We start from the raw sequence: 21,833 nt of genomic DNA on the forward strand, positions 1-21,833 counted from the left end.
GATCGCAAAGATATTTTAACATGTAACGTAAAGTATAATTGTCATTTCTTCCTCAGGACAATCGTATCAACCTGGTGGAATATGTGGTTTCATACTACCTGCGTAATTTTGACAATGTAAGGCACCGTCAAACATATTCACACAATATTACACTTTTAAAGCATCTGTCTCTCAACACTGTTATGTTTGATCCGCTGTTCCAGCATGCCGGCACAGAGAAAAGTGTGTTCCCGATGCCGGAGCCTCAGGATTTCTTCCAGGCTGGTCAGGTTAAGTTTGACGACCTCACCAAAGACATCAGGAAGCTGAAGAGAGATCTGACTGGTAGGACATGCTCTATTGTACAACTGCATTCATTTTCAGTGTGGGTAAACCACACATCACATTGCATGTTATTGCTGAGGTCACATTTGTTTCATTGTAAATCAGTCAGGGTAATTGTATACAGTACCATCTCTCACCAAAGCAGTTTGGATGTAAATGCAACATCCCATGGACTCTTCCTGCTCCCTGCAGAGAGGTTTGTGGGTGTATTCAGGACATTGGATGGCCAGAGGCAGCTTTTCCAAGTTTCCAGACATTGTATCTCCTAACAGCCGTGTCATCATAACACCACCACAGCCCCAATGACAGAGAGGCATCTACATTTCTTTGTTCCAGAGCAGAAGTAAAATCCAAAAAGCAAATTCTAGCTCACTGACGAAGCATCAGAATGATAACTGGTGGGTAGATAAATACATTTTGATACTCAAAGTGTCGTGGGAGCTGAGTCACTCAGTAACCCAGCCAGCCAGCCAGCCAGTCAGTCAGTCAGTCTTGGCCAGGGCCATGCGGAGGTTAAAGGCGATGCCCCCCAGTGCCCCTGGTGTCTGTGGTTATTTAAATCAACCAATAATATGGCATATGAAAGCAATTAGATATGCTCCGCAGCTCTCCGCTACGTTTTTTAGATCGCTGTTAAAGCCCTCTCCTCTCTGACCCGGGGGAAAAATACAAAGAGTCTACTAAAGTACCCAGACCCACCTCAAGCTGTCACTCATTTATTAGGAAAAATGGAAGACCTGAAGACAATAAATGCAACACAAGGGCCCTCGTATTTGATCTCTGCTGCAGCGCAGTCTGGCACAGTAGTCCTCGGGGGTATTAGCATCACAGGGTGAGTGTTGGATTGTAGATGTTTGGCGAGCTCCACCTCTGACTCCTACCATTTTTATCCTCTCCAGCCGCCAGGAATAAATATTTATGCCTGGCTATTATAAACCAGCCTAAAGAAAGCAAGTGGTCTTAATTATAATGCTAACACAGATCACTTCCAACCACATTGTGAATTGTGTCTGACACTAAGAGGCTGAATCACACGCTGGTTTACTCGATCTGCTGGACTGAGACGAGCCAGGCCGCCTGGCCCTCACCTGATCCTGAGGTGGCGACTGCAGTGGTCAGCGATGTCTTGCCCTCCAGGCTTGGGTCAAAGGTCAGGAGACTCGGCGCTAGCCTCCTCATAGCTCCTCCAACATCAACAGGTGTCCATCTCATACATATCTGAGCTCACTGTATTCACATTAGCGCAGGAGTGTGTTTGTAGAAGTAATGACATTTTTGCTGCGTGTGTGCAGTCATCAGTGATGCTCAGAAGCGACTCCCCGTCCGCTTGGCTGCCCTCTCCTTCACTGGCTTGTGCAGAAACATGATCCTCTTTTGATGGGGCTTCCTGTTTGGGGAGAGGGTGATGACCTCTCTGTGTGCTCCTCTCAGGGGGAGAGGGATGAGTGGGAGGCCACGAGGAGGACCCAAACCTACTGTAGGACTCTTAGCTTCCATAAAGACAAATACTTTCTGTTTCTGTCTCAAATCATGTATTTCAGTGCAATTAGCTTCGGAGCACATCACCCAAACATTACTTTTATCTTTAAAATCCTGTACAACTTCAGCTGTTTCACAAGGAGTTAATAATCAAACATAAAGTTGAATTTTCAGACCAGAGTGTACCAACATAAAGATCTCTTTAACTGCTGCATAATTGGACGGGACAGAGAGGCAGGGACGCTACCGAATGAAATAGGATCAAATAAAAAGAAACAGTCAGAGCTCATTTGCCGCTCAGGGGAGTTTAGTGTTTCACAGAAGGCCTGGCCCGGGTTAGGCATTCATCACTGTAGCAAATCAGACAGTGTCCTGATTTTAAATGGCCTTTAATGTCAGGTTCAGGCAGGGCTTTTAGCCTGAGGTCTGTTTTACGACAGAGGCTCCGCACAGAACAGCGTGTGTGAAGTCAGCACGCTGAGGTACAGTCACTGCTCGTCTGAACCATCAAGGCAAATGTAATGCTAAATGTGGTGTATTTTAGGTTAACTGATTTGTTTGAACATGGCTTGTAAATTCATTAGGGCTGTATGAAAAAGTTACAAGCTTTGAAGCGTGATTCATAAAGTTTACATTTGAATTCTAAATCTTTAAATCCTCTAAATCAGTTTTTGCATGTTTATTCATTCTGTTCAATCCCTGTATTTCTGCATAGTGGCAGATAAATATAACTATTATTAGTATTATACTCTTTGTAGAATTATATTCCAATGGTGACGGATTGTTTCCAGTTTGTGTGATCCAAACATTCCCAAGAGTCTTGTGAAGTCCAAAAATCAAAATTGTAGAAAAAAGATAGATGTAGTCATTTCCAAAATTCACTACATTTTTATTTAATGATAAATCTTCTCCACAGTACCAGTACATGATACCCCCTCCCCCAATCTGTACCCTTTGAGCGAGCATGTGCATGTTTGATGATTAAGGATAAATATTGCACTGACTAATCCTAGTATTCTGTCATGAGGCAGCACCAGAGTGATTTTGATGCTCCCTGCATCCAAATTTTAACAAGAGTTAATGCTCCACCTACTGTTCTAAATCCTGCCTCATGCATCTACCTGTCAGCACAATGTTCTCTCACAAAAATTTAACAGACTGGCTATAGTTTGATGGATACAGGTTGATTTACGAGGAGTGGGAAATGGAGACAGTGTCTTACCTTTCCCTGCAGAGGCAGTCTCCTGGCTGGCCTCACTGCCAGGGGACGTCCCATAGAAAAGGGAGCTGGAAGTCTGACAGCCTGCTGGAATTGGAGAGATTATTCAGGATCAGTGAGATAATTTCACTTTACAGGTATAAATAACTAGAATATATGGGGGATAGAGCTCTGTACTATAGGTTTCCAAGGGTTTCAAATGGGCTTGCTTTCTTTCATAAACATGGGGAGAAGGCATTGAGAAGAACAAATGACTCAAAAATGTGCAAGATCTATGAAAAAGTAAATGAAAATGACCTTAAAATTAGTTTTAAAAATAATTACAAATCAAAAACAAACAAAGAAGGAAATGACCTGGAAAAATCCCCCCAAAAATAATTCTGTAACATAATTTTAAATATGTAATTATATGTAATGATAATTGTAAATATTGTTTTTCACTTTGTTTTTTTTTTTTGTCCTAGACGTTTTCCAAAGATTTTTTTCCCTTTTCCCTTTTCCCTTTTACACATTGTTTCCTAATTTTTCCCTTTTTCTCTAGATTTTTTCCCTAGCTTTTTACAAATAATTAATTTTGTCAATCTACTATTTTTTTTTTTTTGCAATTTGTGGAACATTTCTTACCAAGGTGCTCATTGCCTTATTACACATGTTTTTGAAAGAGATCGCATCAATTTGTTCAGGGTTCAAAGGTTTAAATACTTGCGAAAGGCGTCTGAAAGGTTTTATAGGTTTTATATATTGGTTTTATAAGTACTTGCAAAAATAAGTTTCACAATCTGATATAGGTATTTGTAAAACTGGAAAAATGAATTATTAAATCGGTCTGAACTTTGGGTCAACTTTTTTTTTTTTTAAACTGCAAAGAAAAATGAATCACCTGTGTGTTATAATGTGTTTCTCACCGGTGTACTGTAGGATTCTCAGTGTTTACTTTTAATAATAATCCAGAGCTACAGAGATGGGAGGTGGTGGGGCGTTTCTGAGACAGAAACATTCATCTCACAGTTTGTTACCTCATCCTGTGGTGTTCCGCAGGCTCCCCATCCACTGTTTAAGCATTTTCTCTAACACACAGTTTTGCATTGTCTTGGTGTGCTGTGATTTCCTGGTAGCTGCAGTGGGGGCTGTGGTTAAATCATATCGACATCAACGTCACACTTTTTTTTTTTTTTTAAACCGCACAGGGTAAATCCTGGAGCAGAAGTCTAGTCCTTTTGTTTGTTTTCCTTCCCGTTTACTGCACCACCGCACCACCCTGTTTACCCACAGCTGTTGTCATGTATTACACAATAGCTGGTCGACACTCTCCAGTTTGGATATGATGGATTAGGCAATGATTCCTCTGGAGAAATAGATGGTTGTTTTGCTTGAGTGCCTCAGGATACCAGCTCTGATTCAGTCTGTGTATTTCCACAGTGTGATGTACCGTCGAATTGGGCAGTATGTAATATTTCATACCTTCCTAGATTTCACAGAGGTATACAATATGTGACGGTAGAAGTGCGGTTCTTGTTAGTAATCTAATTAGTAAGTCCACTGTTTCAACAATCATCGAGTTGGATGTAAAAACATGCCGTAATTCCTCACAGTCTCTGCTGTTGCTGGTCGCCGGCTGTATACAGTCCTGTAACTTATCGCTCCACCACTAGATGTCATGGTGTCTTTTAGCTCAACTGCCTGTTCCACCCATAGAGACTGAGCTCTGATGGTGCATGCTGTGCACTACATACAATGAGTTTGATAGAAAAAGGAGCGCCTCTATATGATGGTATTGAAAAACATACCTTTGGGATTTCTAAATACCATGGTAAGCCGTATTATTGTAATACCGCCCGAGCCTAGTATACTGTACCTGTGGCTTTCGATGTGATTGCACCTGAAAGCACAAATCTGGCTCAGGAAATGTCCATTGTTTTTGTTTTGACATCTGTTGATGGATGCTGGTTTTACAAATTGCTTTTAGCCATACAGAGATTCACAGATCTCTCTTCTGTTCAGTGATGTCTTGATGGAGAATACATTACCTCCCCAGTTGCAAAGACGCTGAGTCCACTGCCTGTGATCTCATCTGTTTTCCCCTCGTAGCAACAGTGGAGGGGTTTTAAAGATCGGTGCGGTGGCTCCCATCATGATCCTGTCTGTCTGCGGTGGGACACTAGTCCTCTGTGGACAGAGAGGCTGATGGGACAAACTGTGCCACCAGCTGAGGGGCCACACTGTGGTGTAGTCGTGGTTGTAAAACTGGAAAATCAGCTGTGTTTTCCTGAATGGTCACAAACAGAGAAGAGGAATCTGTTAAAAAAATTAGATAAAATTAGAGAAAGTAGGGATATAGACTATTATTAGATACTTATACTTGATTTGAAAAAGACATTCTATAATTTGCTTATGTTATATTGTAACCTAAGCATGAACGTTTAATGCACATATGTTATTTTGCTCAAAATATGAATGCTAGATATGCAGAATTTAGCTTGATTAGCCAAAATATAAATGCTGTTTATTTCTAACTTAATTACGAGAGACAAAATCCCACTCACTTTTGCCATTTATTTTACTTTTCAGATTATTTCACATAAAAGGTGATGGCATGGCAATAATTATATTATGTCTAATCATGCTACTATTAACTATCGAGATCTTTTTATGCATTAAAGTTATGCGTCTTAAAACATTACTTATATATACAGTATGTTTACTGTAAATGTTAGTAGTAATGTTTGTTTAAGGTGTTCTTTTTTTCTAGACGTATTTTCTTCCTTTAAATTTTAACTTTTTTCTATAAAGACAAAAAATGAAAAACACTTTTACTTTAATGTCAAAGGATGTAGTTTTAATGTCAAATGTAAGTGCAACTGCTTCATTGATTATTTAAGTTATCTTAAGTTACAGCTTTAGTAGTCAGAGGGTGTTTTGGATGGATTCAAGGACTCCTTTTTTGTTACTAACCTTTTTAATAGGACTTATATGCCATTTAGTTGAAATTACAGGCTTGGCCTAAACTTTCAAAAATACATGAAATAAATGACACTCCAAACAAAGTATAGTGAGCCTACATGAATAAGTGGTACTTTTTTCACATCATTTTATTTTCTCCACATTGGTGCAGTCTATTGAAGCAGGAACAATGCATGACAATTACCTTAATACAAACATTTTTCTAAATACTTAACAAATATATATATTTGAAAAACATGTAAGGCGTAAAACATATTTTAACATCACAAGAACTTTCTCTTTCGCTGACTCTGATTTCTCTTCATTTGTCCCATCAAAGTTTGTGGGACTGTTTGTGGAAAACAGCAACACATTAACATTCACTGCTCCATTAACACACACTTTGGCTTCATTTGTGACCAATAAAGAATTTTTAATATTACAGAAAAAGGCCCTCTAACTTCTAAGGTCTTCAATCTGTCCTGATACTTGCAGGACAATCCTTTATAAATTCACTGCTCTAAAAGAAATGTATCATCTCTTTGAGACAGTCCCTTAAACCGGAGCTTTTGGTTTTTATTCTTTACAGCTGCTGTGTTTTTGTGGGTTTCCTTCTTGCGGCCTCTGCTGTCTGGACCACATTTGGAAGAGGGCCGCCTCTAAATTGTAGACTTGCTGTTTTGAACACTGTTTTAATGGGGTCCTTTTGAGTTGGGGGATTTCTTGTAAGGAAACGCGGTTTGTCCATACAGGATATGTTGTTGTGTTTGCATGGTTGCTGTTTTCTATTTTGATCGCTGCCATCTCTCACTATCAATGAATTTAAGAAGTGCTCTGGAATCCAGACTGTGAGGCTGCATATCATTACTCCTCAATTTTAATGTGCAGACGTTGTGTTTCCTGCCTGATTTATTAAGACAGCCAATAAATAAAAGATGTAATAGACTGAGTTCACCGAGCCGCAGGTGCAGCGGCTCCACGTGCAGACATATGAGAGCCAAACTCGGATCTAACAGCAACGAACGCAGTCAAATGAGACAGCGGGCCAGACTTGTTAATGCTCTTGTTGTGTTGCGGAGCTGTTATGCTATGCAGTCATAAGCAAGTCAAGGTATTTATTGCAGCCATTAATGACTTACAGGTTGGTGGTATGTGCCAAAGTTCTTCTTTACCAGGCCTCTGTGTGTATAGTAAGGATTACAGTGGAGAGGAAATGGAGAAGGTGCAGCTGAAACACACTCACACACAACTGTTTCCTCGTGCGAGTTGGGTCATTTGGCACAAAACCCATCCGCAAACAGCAAACACATCTGCCGTGCTCACATGGACGGACAGGTCTGAGTGCAGAGTAAACAGTGGAAACTTGCCTTTGACTACACCTTTCCAGAATACAATAGTTGGACATCAGAAACAGCCGCAGATTCCTTTTCCATCCCTCTGTTACACATAGTTTTGTCTCCTCTCAATTTCTGTTGTCATTTTCTGTTCATGTAACAAGGAAAGTGTGTGACTTTTCATTGTGGCTTTTAAGTACCAGACAGTACTCACTGCGCTCTCAGGACCTCTTTATACTCTCGGTCCCAAATGTTCGGACAGAAATTAAGAAAAGTGCTTTTGGGTATTCTGAACCCTCAGCCTGGAATTTGTTGCAAATTGACTTGAAAGTCAAGGAGCTGGTGTCGCTAAATGTCTTTAAATCTAAAATGAAAGAGTTAGAAGCAGATTCTATAGAATGTCGTTGTCCTTAGCCTGCCTGGTTGTACAAATGTCCCCCAGAAAATTCCCTTTTGACTGATAAATAGTTCTCTTTTAATGCTTATTTAGGTGCTTGTTAATTGTATTTTGTCTGTGTCTGCAATTTTGTCTTTTTCACTGCTGACTTCTTGGCCAGGTTTACCTTGAAAAGGAGATTCTTAATTTCAGTAGGACCAACCTGGTTAAATAAGGTTAAATAAATGATTATGGTTAGTCAGTAAGTATGTTTTTAAGTGTAAATTACACATTTGTCTCAGTACACTTTACAAACAAGAAATGAGACATTTAAAGAAAGAGAAAATAATTAGAGTATGTAACTAAAAAACTTTGTTTTTTGGGATTAAGATATAAAGTTTGATATTTTAGTTTTTTTTTTTTTTTTTTACTTCAGTCAACAGCCGTTAGTGATAGCCCGAGCTTGTTTCAAGTGATCTTGTCTTGCTCCTCATCATATTTTGATGAAACTAACTCCATTGTTTTTTGGCACCATGTTCCAAATTAGTTTTCTTAGTTTTTTATGTTTTATATCCCGAAATGACTCAGCTCTAATTCTTTTCTCTTTTTCTCCATTTCCTATTCGGAAAAAATGTTCATATCATTCATTTCCCTCTTTTCTCCTCCCTGCTCTCTTCACCAGTTTGTGAGAAGGACGTGCAGAAGGTGTGCTCTAACTCGTCGGAGGAACACCTCCAGCCTTTCAAGGAGAAGATGGAGGGTTTTATTTCTGCTGGTGAGTTGAGACTTTTTTTATCTGTGGCAAAACTTAAGACATGGAAACACCATGAAAACACTGCTCCACATGCTCCACGCATGGTTTGCTAGTTATAAATGTGTGTCAGTTTTTCTCTCCAACAAGTTTTTTTTTGGAAAATCCTCATGCATACAGGAATTGATGTGCATGATATAGAAACATAAAGTACAAAAACAACCCCTTAGTACCAAAGACAGCAAAAAATAAAAGACCTCTTTAATACAATATAGTATTCCACCATATAGACATGAACGTAATCTCTGACTCCTGTGAAGTAGGGGCCGACAGATTATTGGCCTGGCCAATTATTAGGGCCGATATTTGGCGTTTTGCCAATTATCTGTGTCAGCATTTTATTTTTATGATCACGGATAAAATTATTTAATTAAAAAGTGCAAAGAAAGTGTCAGCATTCTATTTTTATTGATTCATTTTTAATTTAAAATTTCACTTGACTTCATGAAAAACGTTGCTGGGATCTTGCTGTATATGATTTTGAGTGTTTCAGTTTTATTTAAAGATTGGCTAAAGGCATTTAAACAAAGTTTTGTGTTTAAGTTTGTTATATTTCAAATTCTTAGTATTGCTGAAAAGATTTGTATTTTTATTGTAAACGCATATCAGCTCCAAATATTGGTTATCGGTCTCATTAAATGTTAATAATCAGTATTGGTATTGGTATCGGCCCTGAAAAACAAATATCTGTCGGCCCCTACTGGGAAGTACTCTTTTACTGATTGTAATCACAAAAATAAGTTTTTCTACCCCTGAGACGATTGACAGTCTCAAGGAAGCTAAGTTATCTTCTCTGCACAATGACACACTCATGTTCTTGCTGTCAGTTCGTGATCAGAGATGTTTGCCTTCAGTCCTGCTCATACACTGGCCTGTTTCCTTCAAAGATAAAGCATTCTTTTAGACAGACGATTTACAGCCGAGGAGATAGTCATGAAACCCAGCTTTCAGGGATAGAAAAGCCCCGTTTTCACCCATGAGACCTTTAAACAGCGGAAGGTATAATTATGTTTTTTGCCATGTCAGACAGTCAGCTGGGTGGTGCAGAATCTGCCCCTTCGTATGTGTGTGTTTGCTCTTGCTGGGAGAGGGCGTCTCTGTGCGCTGTAAGACAGCATGAGGACAGGAGTCTACAGGCCTGTAGAAGGGATCACATTGCCTCTAACACGGTTCTCATGTACTCTCGGCTGCCATAAAGCTGGCAGGACATCTCTGGCTGCGGCCTTGTAAAGACTGGCCGGATCAGTCCTGGGGACCACCGGGACAGGAGGACAACTTCTCCTGACACACTCTGATCATCCCGACGTCTGTCCCCTCTCTGACCTAGACACTGGTCTACCACCCTATAATATAGCTGTAGCAGTTGCCATTTAACTGGTAACATACTGTCAAATATCATAACTTTGGAAAGAATTGAGTCTTCCAGGAAACACAGAAAAACAAAGAAAGTCGCACAGAATCCCTTCATGTCTTAGGTCTCTTTCAACCTTCATAACTTAAGTTCTGCAGGAAGCAAGCGGCAGAGTCAAAGAATTTAAACACAACTTCTCAAGTTGGTTCATTAATGAAGGTGACTGTGTACACATTTGCGTGAGTTATGGCTCACTTATCATTTAAGTGATGGCCCACGCCAGCCATTAGACACCCATATGCTGCTCTACGTTTGTTTCACAAAAGCTTTATTATACACAAACCCTCCTCTGCATCCGCGTGAATGCCATTAAGGCGTCTGAGTTTGTCACAGATGGCTCCATCTCGTTCTCCTGCTGACACATCGCTGGATTCAGTTGTGCCTGAATAAACAGTGAATGTGGCATCAGAAGCTGGTCACTTGGCAAGTTGAGAGTCCACCTGCTTGCAATATCTGTCCCGAAAGCTTTGCGCCAACGACGAGAAACCGTTCTTATATCACAATACAGGCATTTAAAGAATAACCTGTCTTGTGCCAACACCATTTTTCCTCGATGAATTTGCCATTATCATATAAGTATACTGTATATAGCAGCTTATGGACAGAAGCTCTCAGATAGCAGAAGATAAGTGGAAATGAAAGATCTAGATGAGGAAAGAGAGGGTTGGTTAACACAAATTAACAGTGGTACACAGCGTCCCTGCTACTGTAAAATGTCCACAGAGCTCGCAGTAAGCTGTTTTAATTGGAACTTTTTCTACCAAAGAAAAAGACGCCATGAAAACTTCACACAGCGATATCTACAGACTTTTTTGAGTGGTTGGTAACTTGTTTCTTGATGTTCTAGGTGAAACTTTCCTGCTGAATTTCTCTTCTTTTTTTAGCTTTATTTTTATTTAACTTCTATTTAATCAGAAATAGTCCAATCGAGATTCATAATCTCTTTTTTTAAGGGAGTCCTGGCCAAGACAGCAGCATGACAAATTTTATATTAAAGGACAAACAAAGAACAATGTTATTTTTGGATTTTGCCTGTATCAGTATATAGATTTATATCATAGTTAAACCTGTAGATGCAGACAGGAAACATTCGGGGAAAAATAAATTAGTATTATATGCAACCATAGTCATTTAGCACCACGAGTCAACCAGGATTCCCTCTGTCAAAACCACAAACAAAATCCTGCTCACATCCTCTTTTTGGATATAGGGCAAAAATCTAAGAGGCAGTTATCTCAAATCATGTTTTTAAATTTTGGCTGAAACAAACCTTTAAAGCTATAGTTGGTACATTTTATTATTAAAATAACATAGTGTCCCTCCTATGCCTGCTCCTTCTAATGCCATTTGCTACAGTTGACCAAAGCAAACCAAAAACAACCAGTCAGAGCCAAGGAGTTTCTAAAACAGCTACCAATCATATCAGTCATTGTTCTTATGCAGTAAAACTGTCAAAGTAGGCAGTGCACCGTTTAGCTGTAAAAGGAGAAAGCTTGTGGCCTGGCCACAGTGTTAGAAATGGTTGGCTGAAGTAACAAGCTTTTAACAACAAGTTTTACAGCTAAACAGTACCCTAAAATATCTTTCTAAAAAGATTTGAGGTGAAAAATAGGTAATGCAGTAACACAATCTTGTTTCATATTTGTACAGAGCTACCTGGTTTGACCACATGAACAGTGATTGACATGACTGACAGCTGCATAAGGGGCTACTTGGCTCTGATTGGTTGTTTTCATTCACATGCAGTAAAGCCATTAGAGGCACTACAAGGCTAGATGATCTGTGTCATGTAAATATAATGACAGATTCAGCAAATATGACAAGTTATTTTTCATAGTTCCAAGTTAAAAGGACTGATGGTTTGATGCAACGTGTGCCATGTGTTCATCAGCATCAAGTCACTCCATCTTGACTAAGTTTTCATGATGGAGCAATTGTGTGTCTGTATCTCACAAGGACCAGACTACACCGAAGGACTAATTGGTTGCATTACTTGCAGCAGGGAGTGGTGAAAAACACTCACTCTGTCATAAAAGAGTCAGATGAGGTATCTCACCGGGAGATTGTGTCCATGTTTGAAGTACAATTCCTGAAAATATGTTTGTTATTGACGGAGCATGTGTTTGGATCACATACTCTTGTAATGGAAATGTGCCACGACATTGTTTTAGTGTAAGTTATTATTTATCCACCTTAACTTCTTCTGAGTGCTGAAGCTTCCCCTGAGCTTTGGTCAGTATCAGAATATTTGGAGGCTTTCATAACCACTGTGGCTGCCACTGGCTACAAAGCAGCATTGATTTGCAAAGGCACGTCTTGAACATAAACTTTCCAGTGGGATACTTGTAAACCTTTTCTTTCATAAACAGAATTCCTCGAGCCGTTGCCCGTGCTTTGGGAGGGAGCGGTACGTAATCATCGTTTCGTGATGATTCCATGACTTCAAAAGGCAAAACAAAGCAACAGCTCCTCACATCAAAGAGCGGCTGAGGCTCTTAAACTCTGACTCATCGGTGAATGAGTGAATTTCTCACCCAGGTAAACGCTAAGGAGGCTGACCACGGATGCATGTGTTTGACACATGATTTCAGATATTGGTATTAACTGTTAGTTTGACTTCTTCCTTATACAAGAGGATCAAAGTATCCCAGTGAATCAACAGAGTGTTTCTGAGGAGCACCGACCCGTAACCCAGCCTGTGGAGAGGCTCACAGCGGGCCCTGCAGGTGAACCCAAACGCCCTCTTAAACTTTCCTGTGTGATCTCTCCCAGATCTAACAGGGGACACCTCCTGAAATCCAGTGGTCCGTTCTCTTGTAAGGCTGTTCCTTTGCGTGTCCCGTCACTGTTTTTTTTTTTTTTCAGGTTATCAGCCAAGTCCTTCCCTCCTCCCTCCATAGTTTATTTCTCTCTCTATCTTCACACTTATTTTTTTAAAAAAAACATGGTGGTTTTAACATCTAATCAAGCACCTATTTGTTTCACTTTTTAAAAGGAGCCCTTTGAAACCTCTGGGGATACTCTTACGGGCATATTTTTCGTGTTGAATACAAGCCATGACTAATTGAAAACAAATTCCTGCTTTTAATCTCGGCTCGTGGAAGTCTCATTTCGCTGGCTCCCCTCAGGAAATACATGTGTATCATCACATCCTCGGGCTTTCTTTGTTGTTAGTGACTCAGACCCCAATAACCAAAATTCCACTTGTTCACATGACCGTGAATTACGTAGACCAAGTAGAATCTGCAGATAACAACTGTCCAAGGAAGCTGTTTTTGATGAAGTCTTTGAGATGTTCAAATAGAGTCGGTGTGGAGCAGTGGTGTAACATAACTTATTGTTATGACTTTGTTTCAGTACTATTTTTTGAGGGTATCTGTACTTGAGTTTTTATATTTCTGTGAACTTTCACTTTTACTCCACCACATAAAATAAATTTGTACTTTTACACGATTCGGATTTGAATTTTGCCACACGGATATTTCAGGCCAGACACCCTTCTTCAGCATGTATATTGGCAAAATACACGCTGAGGGAAGGCGTCTGGCCCCGAAACATCTGTGTGGCAAAATTAAAAACTCAAATTGGGGGTGGCCTCTAGCTCACAAGGTAGAGTGCACGCCCCATATGGCTGAGGCTACTGCGACGGCCCGGGTTGGAGTCCGGCCTGTGGCCCTTTGCTGCGTGTCATTCCCCTCTCTCTCTCTCCGACCTTTCCTGTCTCTCTTCAACTGTCCTATAAATTAAGAAAAACTGCCCCGAAAAAATAATATTTAAAAAAATAATAATAATATTACAAATTGGACTGCTCTACTGATCTTTTCTTTTTTGAGGATTTAGCACCCAGTCTAAAAAGTTTATTGAGAGAGCGTGTCTTTTTATCAGTACTTGTCCACCACATTACCTCAAAGTATTAAGTAAGTTACTTACACAAAACAGGTAAGCAAATGGGCAGACAAATGAAGTATTGTGAGGGAAGGAAAAAAATAGATTTTGTTGTTTGAATATTTTAAGTTGTAAAAAAGACCTAATTTGTCTTCAAGAGTAATATATGCTACATTTTGAAGGTGGTGTATGTTATGAAGAAATAAACTCAGAATTCTGGTTTGCTTTTTTTTATCACCAGCATTTACTTTTACTTTTTCTTTCAATACTTGAGTACATTTAACAGCATAAAATTGCTTTTAATACTTAAGTACAGTAAGCATCATATTCTTAAAGACCTTTACTCCAGTAATATTCTAATAGATGACTTAAACTTTTACCAAAGTCATTTTCTGGCAAGATATCTGTACTTTTACTCAAGTATGGCTTTCAGGTACTTCACCACTGGTGTGGAGAGACGGAGAGGGATGACTGAAGAAATCCTCAAGGTCCTCAGCATCCCTCTTAGACTGTCGCCGTCTCTTTGTTATCTGGCTGTTAGGTACAGCAGCGGTTTTGAAAAGTGTGTCAGAGTTTTAAAACCCCTAATTTATTGTCCCTCTCAGCATGCACATCTCATAACTTTCTAGTTAGCGACTACTGGTTTCATGTTTACACAGGCAGCGGAGGAAAAGAACTTCACACATCCCCTCTCTCTCTCTCTCTCTCTCTCTCTCTCTCTCTCCCTCAGCCTGTCGGCTCCAGTGCCACCTCTGCACAGTCGCACCAGAGGGGTACCTCAGGCGCCAGCCTGACCCCCACTGAGACTAACGCCATTGGTCACGGCCCCTCTACTCTTCTCCCCCCTCCTCCGTCTATCCCAGACATGGCCACAACCTTCCTTCATTAGGTTTACTCAGCCCCCTTGCCCACATACATGTAAAAAAAGAGTAAAAGTAAAAGGGGTGGTTGGTCGGAGTCTTAAGCTCACCTTCTCCCAAAAGACCCCCAAACCTGCCTTTGAACAATTTTTTGGAGACTTCCCCCTCTTAAATCTTCAAGTAGGAAAGGTCCCCCCATCATTGTAAAAAAGGATGAATCTGGAAAAATGCAATAAATCTGAGATCACAGGCACTCTCTGGCCCTAGATAAATTCTTGCACCTCGGCCTGGCCCGCCGCACACATCTGCCTTGCATTTAGACACTTTTACATGGCAGGAGTCCACAGGAGCCTCCAGTTCCCAAGCCTCTCTGCTCAACCCTGCGCCCCTGCTTCAACACGCACATGTATGTCGACACACAGAAATGCACCTCTGCAAACAGACCACCGCTTCCCGCCTCCAGCCCGGGCGTCACAGGCTCGCACTCTCATGCGTCACCACACAGGAGCATGTCAAACTTTACAATGTGCTTAACTGTCACTTGGATAACACGCTTGCTGTGTCACTGACATCTCAACCCAGAGCCCTACTTCTTCTTCTTCTTCTTTTCTACTCAACTGAGAACTGATGGCTAATGAACACAGCGCCCCCTCTGGAGCTGCCAGGTCACTTCTCAGTGGTTTTCAATAGAAACATTCGATTATCTATAAGTTCACCCAAAGGCCCCAATATTTGCCCCATGATGTATCTTAATCCTATATTTTTTTCTTTTTCTGCAGCTCAAAAGGAGCATTCAGCTGAAGAGGAACGACTCAATGCAGCACAGAGAAGGTAGGAGACCAAATTTAACAACCCCAAGCCAAGATACATTCAAAATTAGGAGTGAAAGATCATGTTTGGGTAACAAATGTTTGTTTTCTGTGGATCTATGAATCCCTCAACAATGGGATTCTTTTGAACCAAGTGGGTTGCAAACATCACATAGCAGTTATTTAGCATGCTTCATATTAGTAATATAGGCAGTGGTGGAGGGCGTATTTAGATCCTTTGCTTAAGTAAATGTACAAACTGTGAAAATATTCTGTTACAAGTAAAAGTACTGCCTTGAAAATATTGATTAAGTAAAAGTAAGGAAGTATAATCAGGAAAACTTTACAAAAGTATGAAAATAAACAACCAAAAAACCTTAGATGTTAATCAAATAATTTTCTGTCAATCAGATAATTGATTAATTGACTATACTATACTACACTATACTCCTATAAACTATTCTATAACTATATATGTTATATATGGAAAAAATATTGGTTTGTAAAGTAACTAAAACTGTCAAATAAATGTAGTGAAGTAAAAAGTACTCAATTTCCCTCTGAAATGAAGTGGAGTAAAAGTAAAAAGTGGCATGTAAAGAAAATACTCAATACTCATTCTTAATCAAGTACTTGAGTAAATATACTCAGATACATTCCACCACTGAATATAGCTCCTAATCACATTAATGCGTTCTTGTTGTAAATTTGCAGTTATTAACAGCAGCTTTCGAGTAATAAAAACAGACTTTATGGTATCCTTTCGAGAAATTCCATTCACCACTTTACATATGCAGTATTTTGAGTATTTCTACACCTGTGCTAACTTGTAGTCCTCTTGCCATTTGTCTTAAAGACAAATAAACATGCTAAGCAGAGACAGCAGGGATTTCTATACACACACGAGTGCAGCGTGCTGTATTTTCGGCCTGAACGCCCTGTGCTTCCTCCCCTGCAGTTCCTATCATTCTTATCTGCCATGTTTTGTGCAGAAGACTCCCGAGAGTTTTCTGAGATTTATAGGCGCAAGACACACTGGCAGCCGCTGAGCTCGCCGTCCGAGCGAAATCATATCTGGAACATTTCATATTGGAAAAAGATGGTGGAGCAGACAAACAAAGCAAATAGATTATTTTTGCCTTGTTTGGATTGAGAGCAGAATTGTTTGCTTTATATCGCAACTCTTCCACTTCCAAAATAAATCATGAAAGCACATAAAGGAGAAAGTGAAAGACGCCGGACAAAGGAAAATGGAAAGTATAAACAATTAGGAAGTTGATTGCTTTGGACAATGCTATAACTCAGGGAAGGGCTCCACACTGTTCTGTTTCATGTTGCTGTTTTAAAGCCAACACCATCGCTGCACCTCTTGCTCTCTGTCCTGGTCCCTCACCCCCGCCCTCTCCATATAGTGATATCTCTACCTGCTAGACTGGACTGACACTGTGTGTGTGTGTGTGTGTGTGTGTGTGTGTGTGTGTGTGTGTGTGTCTTGTGCATGAGTGACACCACTGTAATGAAGGCGTTGAACTTGGAGGGGGAATATTGATCAAAAGGGCCCCGCAGCTGACAGCACCTTTGCCTTTAATGAAGTTTTCCTTTAATTTCATCTAAAGAGGGGGCTGGCTGACTGGCGCTTGGTGGAGCAGGAGGGAGGTGGGGGGGCTCTTTCTCAGGTTCCCACAGAGCCACCTCGTAAAAGTGACATGCTGTTGATGAATATGGGCGTCAGCAGGCTCACCGGGCCCTGGGTGGGCTCTCACATCTGCACTGGATGAGGGATCCTCACACACAACAGCAGCAGCGGCCGCGACTTTATGGTGTTAATAAAGGAAATAGACAACACATCCTCAGTGCTACCTAATACCTCAGCCTCGGCCTCACGAGGAGTCAGTGAATTTAGACGTCTGCGAGCCCAAGTCAACCGCCACCAAGAAGAAGCAGGCGATATGAGCCAGCATCAGGGTAGTGACGAAAGTTATGGCATTTCAGCCGAAATGTGTATAAAACTTTCACATAGGGGCTGCTGCTAATGAATATTTTCATTATGATAAATGTTATCATTATTTTTTAATTAATTGTTTGGTCTAGAAATTTTGAGAAAAGGGTGAAAAAATGTCAGTTGCTGTTTCAAGAGACATTGCTGGTTGGTCCAAAAAAAATTTTTTTAAAAAAAGGAATTTGTGATTTAATATAATTAAAATTAACTTGAATTGATTTGATTGTGTCAACCTGGCCTCAAATTTCCCCAGATCCCAATCTGATTGAGTGTCTGTAGAATGTCCTGATATCACAGAAGTACCCTGATCCACAGTTGGGAGGGGCTCCTTAAAATAGACTTGGCTCTGACCCATCAGGGCATGAGTACGGGAACTCTGGGGTGTCCCGTGGTGTCTGGCAGTAGGGCGTTGGTCCCTGGGATGCACGATCAGATCGGGATGTGGGTAATTTATAGGCCAGGTTGACACCTTTCACTATTTGTCACGTTCCTCGAGCCACTGCTGAGAAGTTTTTTATGGTCAGTTGTGGTGCACTGTCCTGCAAGGGGACATGAGAGAAGGCACTTGGTTTGCCACGGTTTTTGGGTGGGTGGAGTGTCAGGTGGCATCCACATGAATCCCAGGACCAAAGGCTTCCCAGGTTTCCCAGTTGCATTGGAATGAGATGAGCAATGTTACTCACTCACCTGTCAGTGGTTTTAATGTTTTTTCTGATCAGTGTACGTCACATCCAGGTGATTGTAACTTGCCTGAATTCGCCTGATTTGTTGTGAAGTAGCCTTTTTTCCAACATTGATACATATCAAATGTAAATGACAAATGTAAGCTAAATCACACATAACAGGTAAAACTGTGCACTCATGTAAAACAACATTTTTCATCGAGCTTAATTGTAATTAACTGGAATGTCTTTCTAATGAGGCATGGTTGTAAAGAGTTATCTGGGCCATCCGTGGCGATGCCTTTCCCTCAACATGCAGTTCTAATTTGTCTGCTCCATGTTTGGGTTCACCGAGGTTTTCTGGTTCTGTCCTCAGTTCCGTCTCATTAAGTTCCCTTCTCCCACATCATGCTCAATTTCATTTGGCCCAACTGCCTCCTCTACAGTCACCACACAGTCATGGTTTCATAGACGCTAGAAAGCTCGTAAGCTATTCTACTCGGGGTATTGTATGACGACAATGGCACACAACTGCTTAGTGCCTCTGCTGAATCAGCCAACAACATGGAGTTTACTTCTGTAATCTTTTTACTGGGGAAACAAAGGAATGCGGAGTTGCCTGTCCAAATATTTCCCTGATTCTCACGGCTGCTCATGGTTTTGTAATGGGTCTTTTTTTATAGCTGTCAGTGAAGAATGCCGGCTGTGGGTGCTGCAGTAAACCCTCTCACGGCAATGGCATCATAGCATGGATTACAGAAGTGTGCGTGTGTGTGTGTGTGTGTGTGTGTGTGTGTGTGTGTGTGTGTGTGTGTGTGTGTGTGTGTGTGTGTTGTAATTGTTCTGCATTCGCAAATGAAAAAAGGTCTGCTTGATTTTGTTTATGTTTCGTAGGTATACTCACATGTGTGTTTGCATCTGTTTTGAGTGAAGTCGTTGTGTATCTGCGTGTTGCGTATGCTCGGGAGGGTGAAAAGGAAAAAGCACCGTTGCTTGATTTGTGCACGCTTTGACGTGATGACCCAGGGGTCAGTGGAGGAGCTTATGGAGAAGAGACACCAGGCTCGGCTGCAGCAAAGCTACCTGGGACGGAAGGTCTGATTAGCCAATAGAAACATCCCAGAGCCTCTGATTTCTTTTTGTAGCGCACAGCATGATCTACAGTGCTCTCCTTTTTTTTGGAGCATCAGGCAGAAATCCTTTTTTTTTTCTCAGCTTTTTAGAAGACCGTCTGTGCAGCATATTGTACCATTTCACATCAACATGTCTTAAATTAGCGTCGCAAAAAGCCACCTAGCATCTGGAGGTCAGAGCCTGATCTGGGTGTCAATGGGACAGGGCGCATCCATTGAATCATAGCACCCTTTTATCAACCCTTTGACAGGCACGGCTGGAAAATGTCTTTCATGTTTGGGTTAGGGAGGGATCTAAAGCGGCAGGCTGCTCCTCATGCCGTGTGTGTGCTGCTGGGCGCTTTGCAAAGAGTTCAGATTTGGTTACAATTGAATTAAGCAGAGGAGCGGAGCCTACGACGGTGCTGCAGTCCCAGTGAACAGAAAACAGAAAATCTGTTTATTCACGTAGATGTGATGTTTTGTGTGTGCACACCTGTCTGGCTGAGCTCACATGTGCGTATATCACATTCACATTTTTGTTTGTCTGCCAGTAAATATACTCTTGGAGCTGTGTGTGTGAGTTCCACTGTTGTGTGTGCGTGTGTGTGTGCGTGCGTGCGTGCGTGCGTGTGTGTGTGTGTGTGTGTGTTGCTGTGGAGGAGCGGCGGCCTGTTCTTGGCTGTCTCCGTCTCCTCTGGCAGTGTTCCCCTGCAGGCTGTGGAGGTCAATGTGATAATGGAGCTGCCGCTACTGGCTCTCCCCTGTGGCCCAGCGGGGTGAACACTCTCCTTCCAGCTCAGTTTCTCGCCTCTCTGTCTGACTTTACATCTGTCAATTTCTGTGTGTGCTGTGTCTGTATCCCGGCCTTTTTTTTTTTCTTTTTCTTTTTGAACCCTCTATTAGTCTGTGTCTGTGTTTCACGCCTTAGCTTCCTTGTGCTTTGAGTAGCTCACTGACATGTGCTATTATTTATATCTGATTTGTTTTACATGTAATAAGACGACAAAACTTGCTCCCCTCCTCTGTTTTTCGATAGTTTCCAGGACATGGTGAACTACTTTGGGGTTAAGCCAAAGTCCGGGGAGAAAGAAGTGGTCCCGAGTTTCGTTTTCATGCTTTGGTACGAGTTTTGCAACGACTTCAAGAACTCCTGGATACGACAAAACAAGATCATCTCCAAGGAGAGGTGAGTCTGATTCTGGTAGGGTCGCTCCATTACTTAGTTTCTCTGTCAAAGACACATAATGATCGCTTTACTTTTTGGCAGGCGTATCATTCAACCTGTGAAAACTATAGCTCTGATGGCAGCTTTGTAAAAAAAAAAAAAAAAAACCCAACAAAAAACACATTATGTCATCTCAGATTATTGATGATTTTTTAACAGAAAGCCTTTCACACATTTTAGACATGCAGTGTAAAATATGGGCATTGACAAGGCAGAGGGGTCTAACAAAAGATGTTATCAGGTTGAATCATGGGAAATGTAGGATCGGAAATGGGACTCATAATAATACCTCATAATGACAGGACTAAAAGTCTGTTATGTTTGGGTTATTTTAATCTGCCTCTTCTCAGTCACCCAATTTAAAATAGACCTATTATGGTTTTGCTTATTATCTGTCATATAATTTTATAATATTTGATCTTCATATTAAATGTCGCCTGAGTTTCAAATAATGAGGTAAATGCTCTAAATACTTTGTTTCCAATGTTTTTTCAACGCTCAAGACAAGATGACATCATTGGTGGTCATCTGCTCTCGGCACACTACAGCAAGTGTTTCCACTACATACACTGCTACATGTAGCTACATGCTATCATCAGGGAAACCTGTAATCTTGGTTGCTGATGTTCATTTTCTCCCTGATTTCAGATTATATTCCCGCTGGAACATTTCCAGTTCGGTCTTGAAGCTTTTATTGGTGATTTTACATGATAATAAGTGCCGCTTCATTATAGTCATTCAGTTGCAATAATGGCAAAAAGGTGCCGAGTACTGATGCAGAAGACATGAAAAAAAACTGACCAATCAGAGCGGACTTGGCAGTTTCGGGAAGTGGGCTTAAAATCACACGCACTAAATTTTAGTGTTAGAAAGAGGGTGAGCACAGGTGTTTCAGCACAAACAGTATGAGGGAAAGGTGGTTTTTAACCATTAAAGTATGTCATCGCGCCTTAGCAGAAAGCCAAAATACAAATATGAACCTGAAAATGATGGTCGTAAAATCATTACTGATATCCTCTGTAAAGCCTGATGTTTTGTCTCTGGTGGAAGGATTTCTGTAAAATATCTTCGTTTCCATTAACTTCACACTGGCGCTGAATGATTTTGAAATATCACGTCAAATTAGCTCTGATTATACAAGGGTGATGTTCTGAATTAAAGCAGAGATGGAGGCCATCAAAGAGGAGGCAAAGCAGCTGAGGCCTCGGCCCGCTGTCTGAAGGACTGGGGCCTAAATTTATGATGTTTCCTCTGACCTGAGGCGTCATGTCGGGGGGAGGCATTCCACCGTGGGACAGCAGACCCTCCTGGCGGCCGCCTGGCTTTACTAGCAGGCATTATGGGAGAACTGATAAACACTGTAATGATGCTGGACATGCAGCCC

At 41.0% G+C, this 21,833-nt stretch overlaps 1 protein-coding gene across 4 annotated transcripts in view; it reads left to right on the forward strand.

The window, feature by feature from the left end:
- The window catches only part of LOC121953414 (formin-1-like), a 66,367-nt gene that overhangs the window by 41,780 nt on the left and 2,754 nt on the right, over positions 1-21,833 (forward strand). For 2 of the 4 annotated variants that reach the window (XM_042500492.1, XM_042500491.1), the window contains 5 exons: positions 57-116; positions 204-324; positions 8,355-8,447; positions 15,419-15,470; positions 20,261-20,410. In XM_042500492.1, the coding sequence (XP_042356426.1) occupies positions 57-116; positions 204-324; positions 8,355-8,447; positions 15,419-15,470; positions 20,261-20,410 (476 nt within the window). The other 2 variants (XM_042500490.1, XM_042500493.1) reach the window with 2 other exon arrangements.

Source organism: Plectropomus leopardus, chromosome 14 (genome assembly GCF_008729295.1).
Source record: "Plectropomus leopardus isolate mb chromosome 14, YSFRI_Pleo_2.0, whole genome shotgun sequence".
Taxonomy (NCBI): Eukaryota; Metazoa; Chordata; class Actinopteri; order Perciformes; family Serranidae; genus Plectropomus; species Plectropomus leopardus.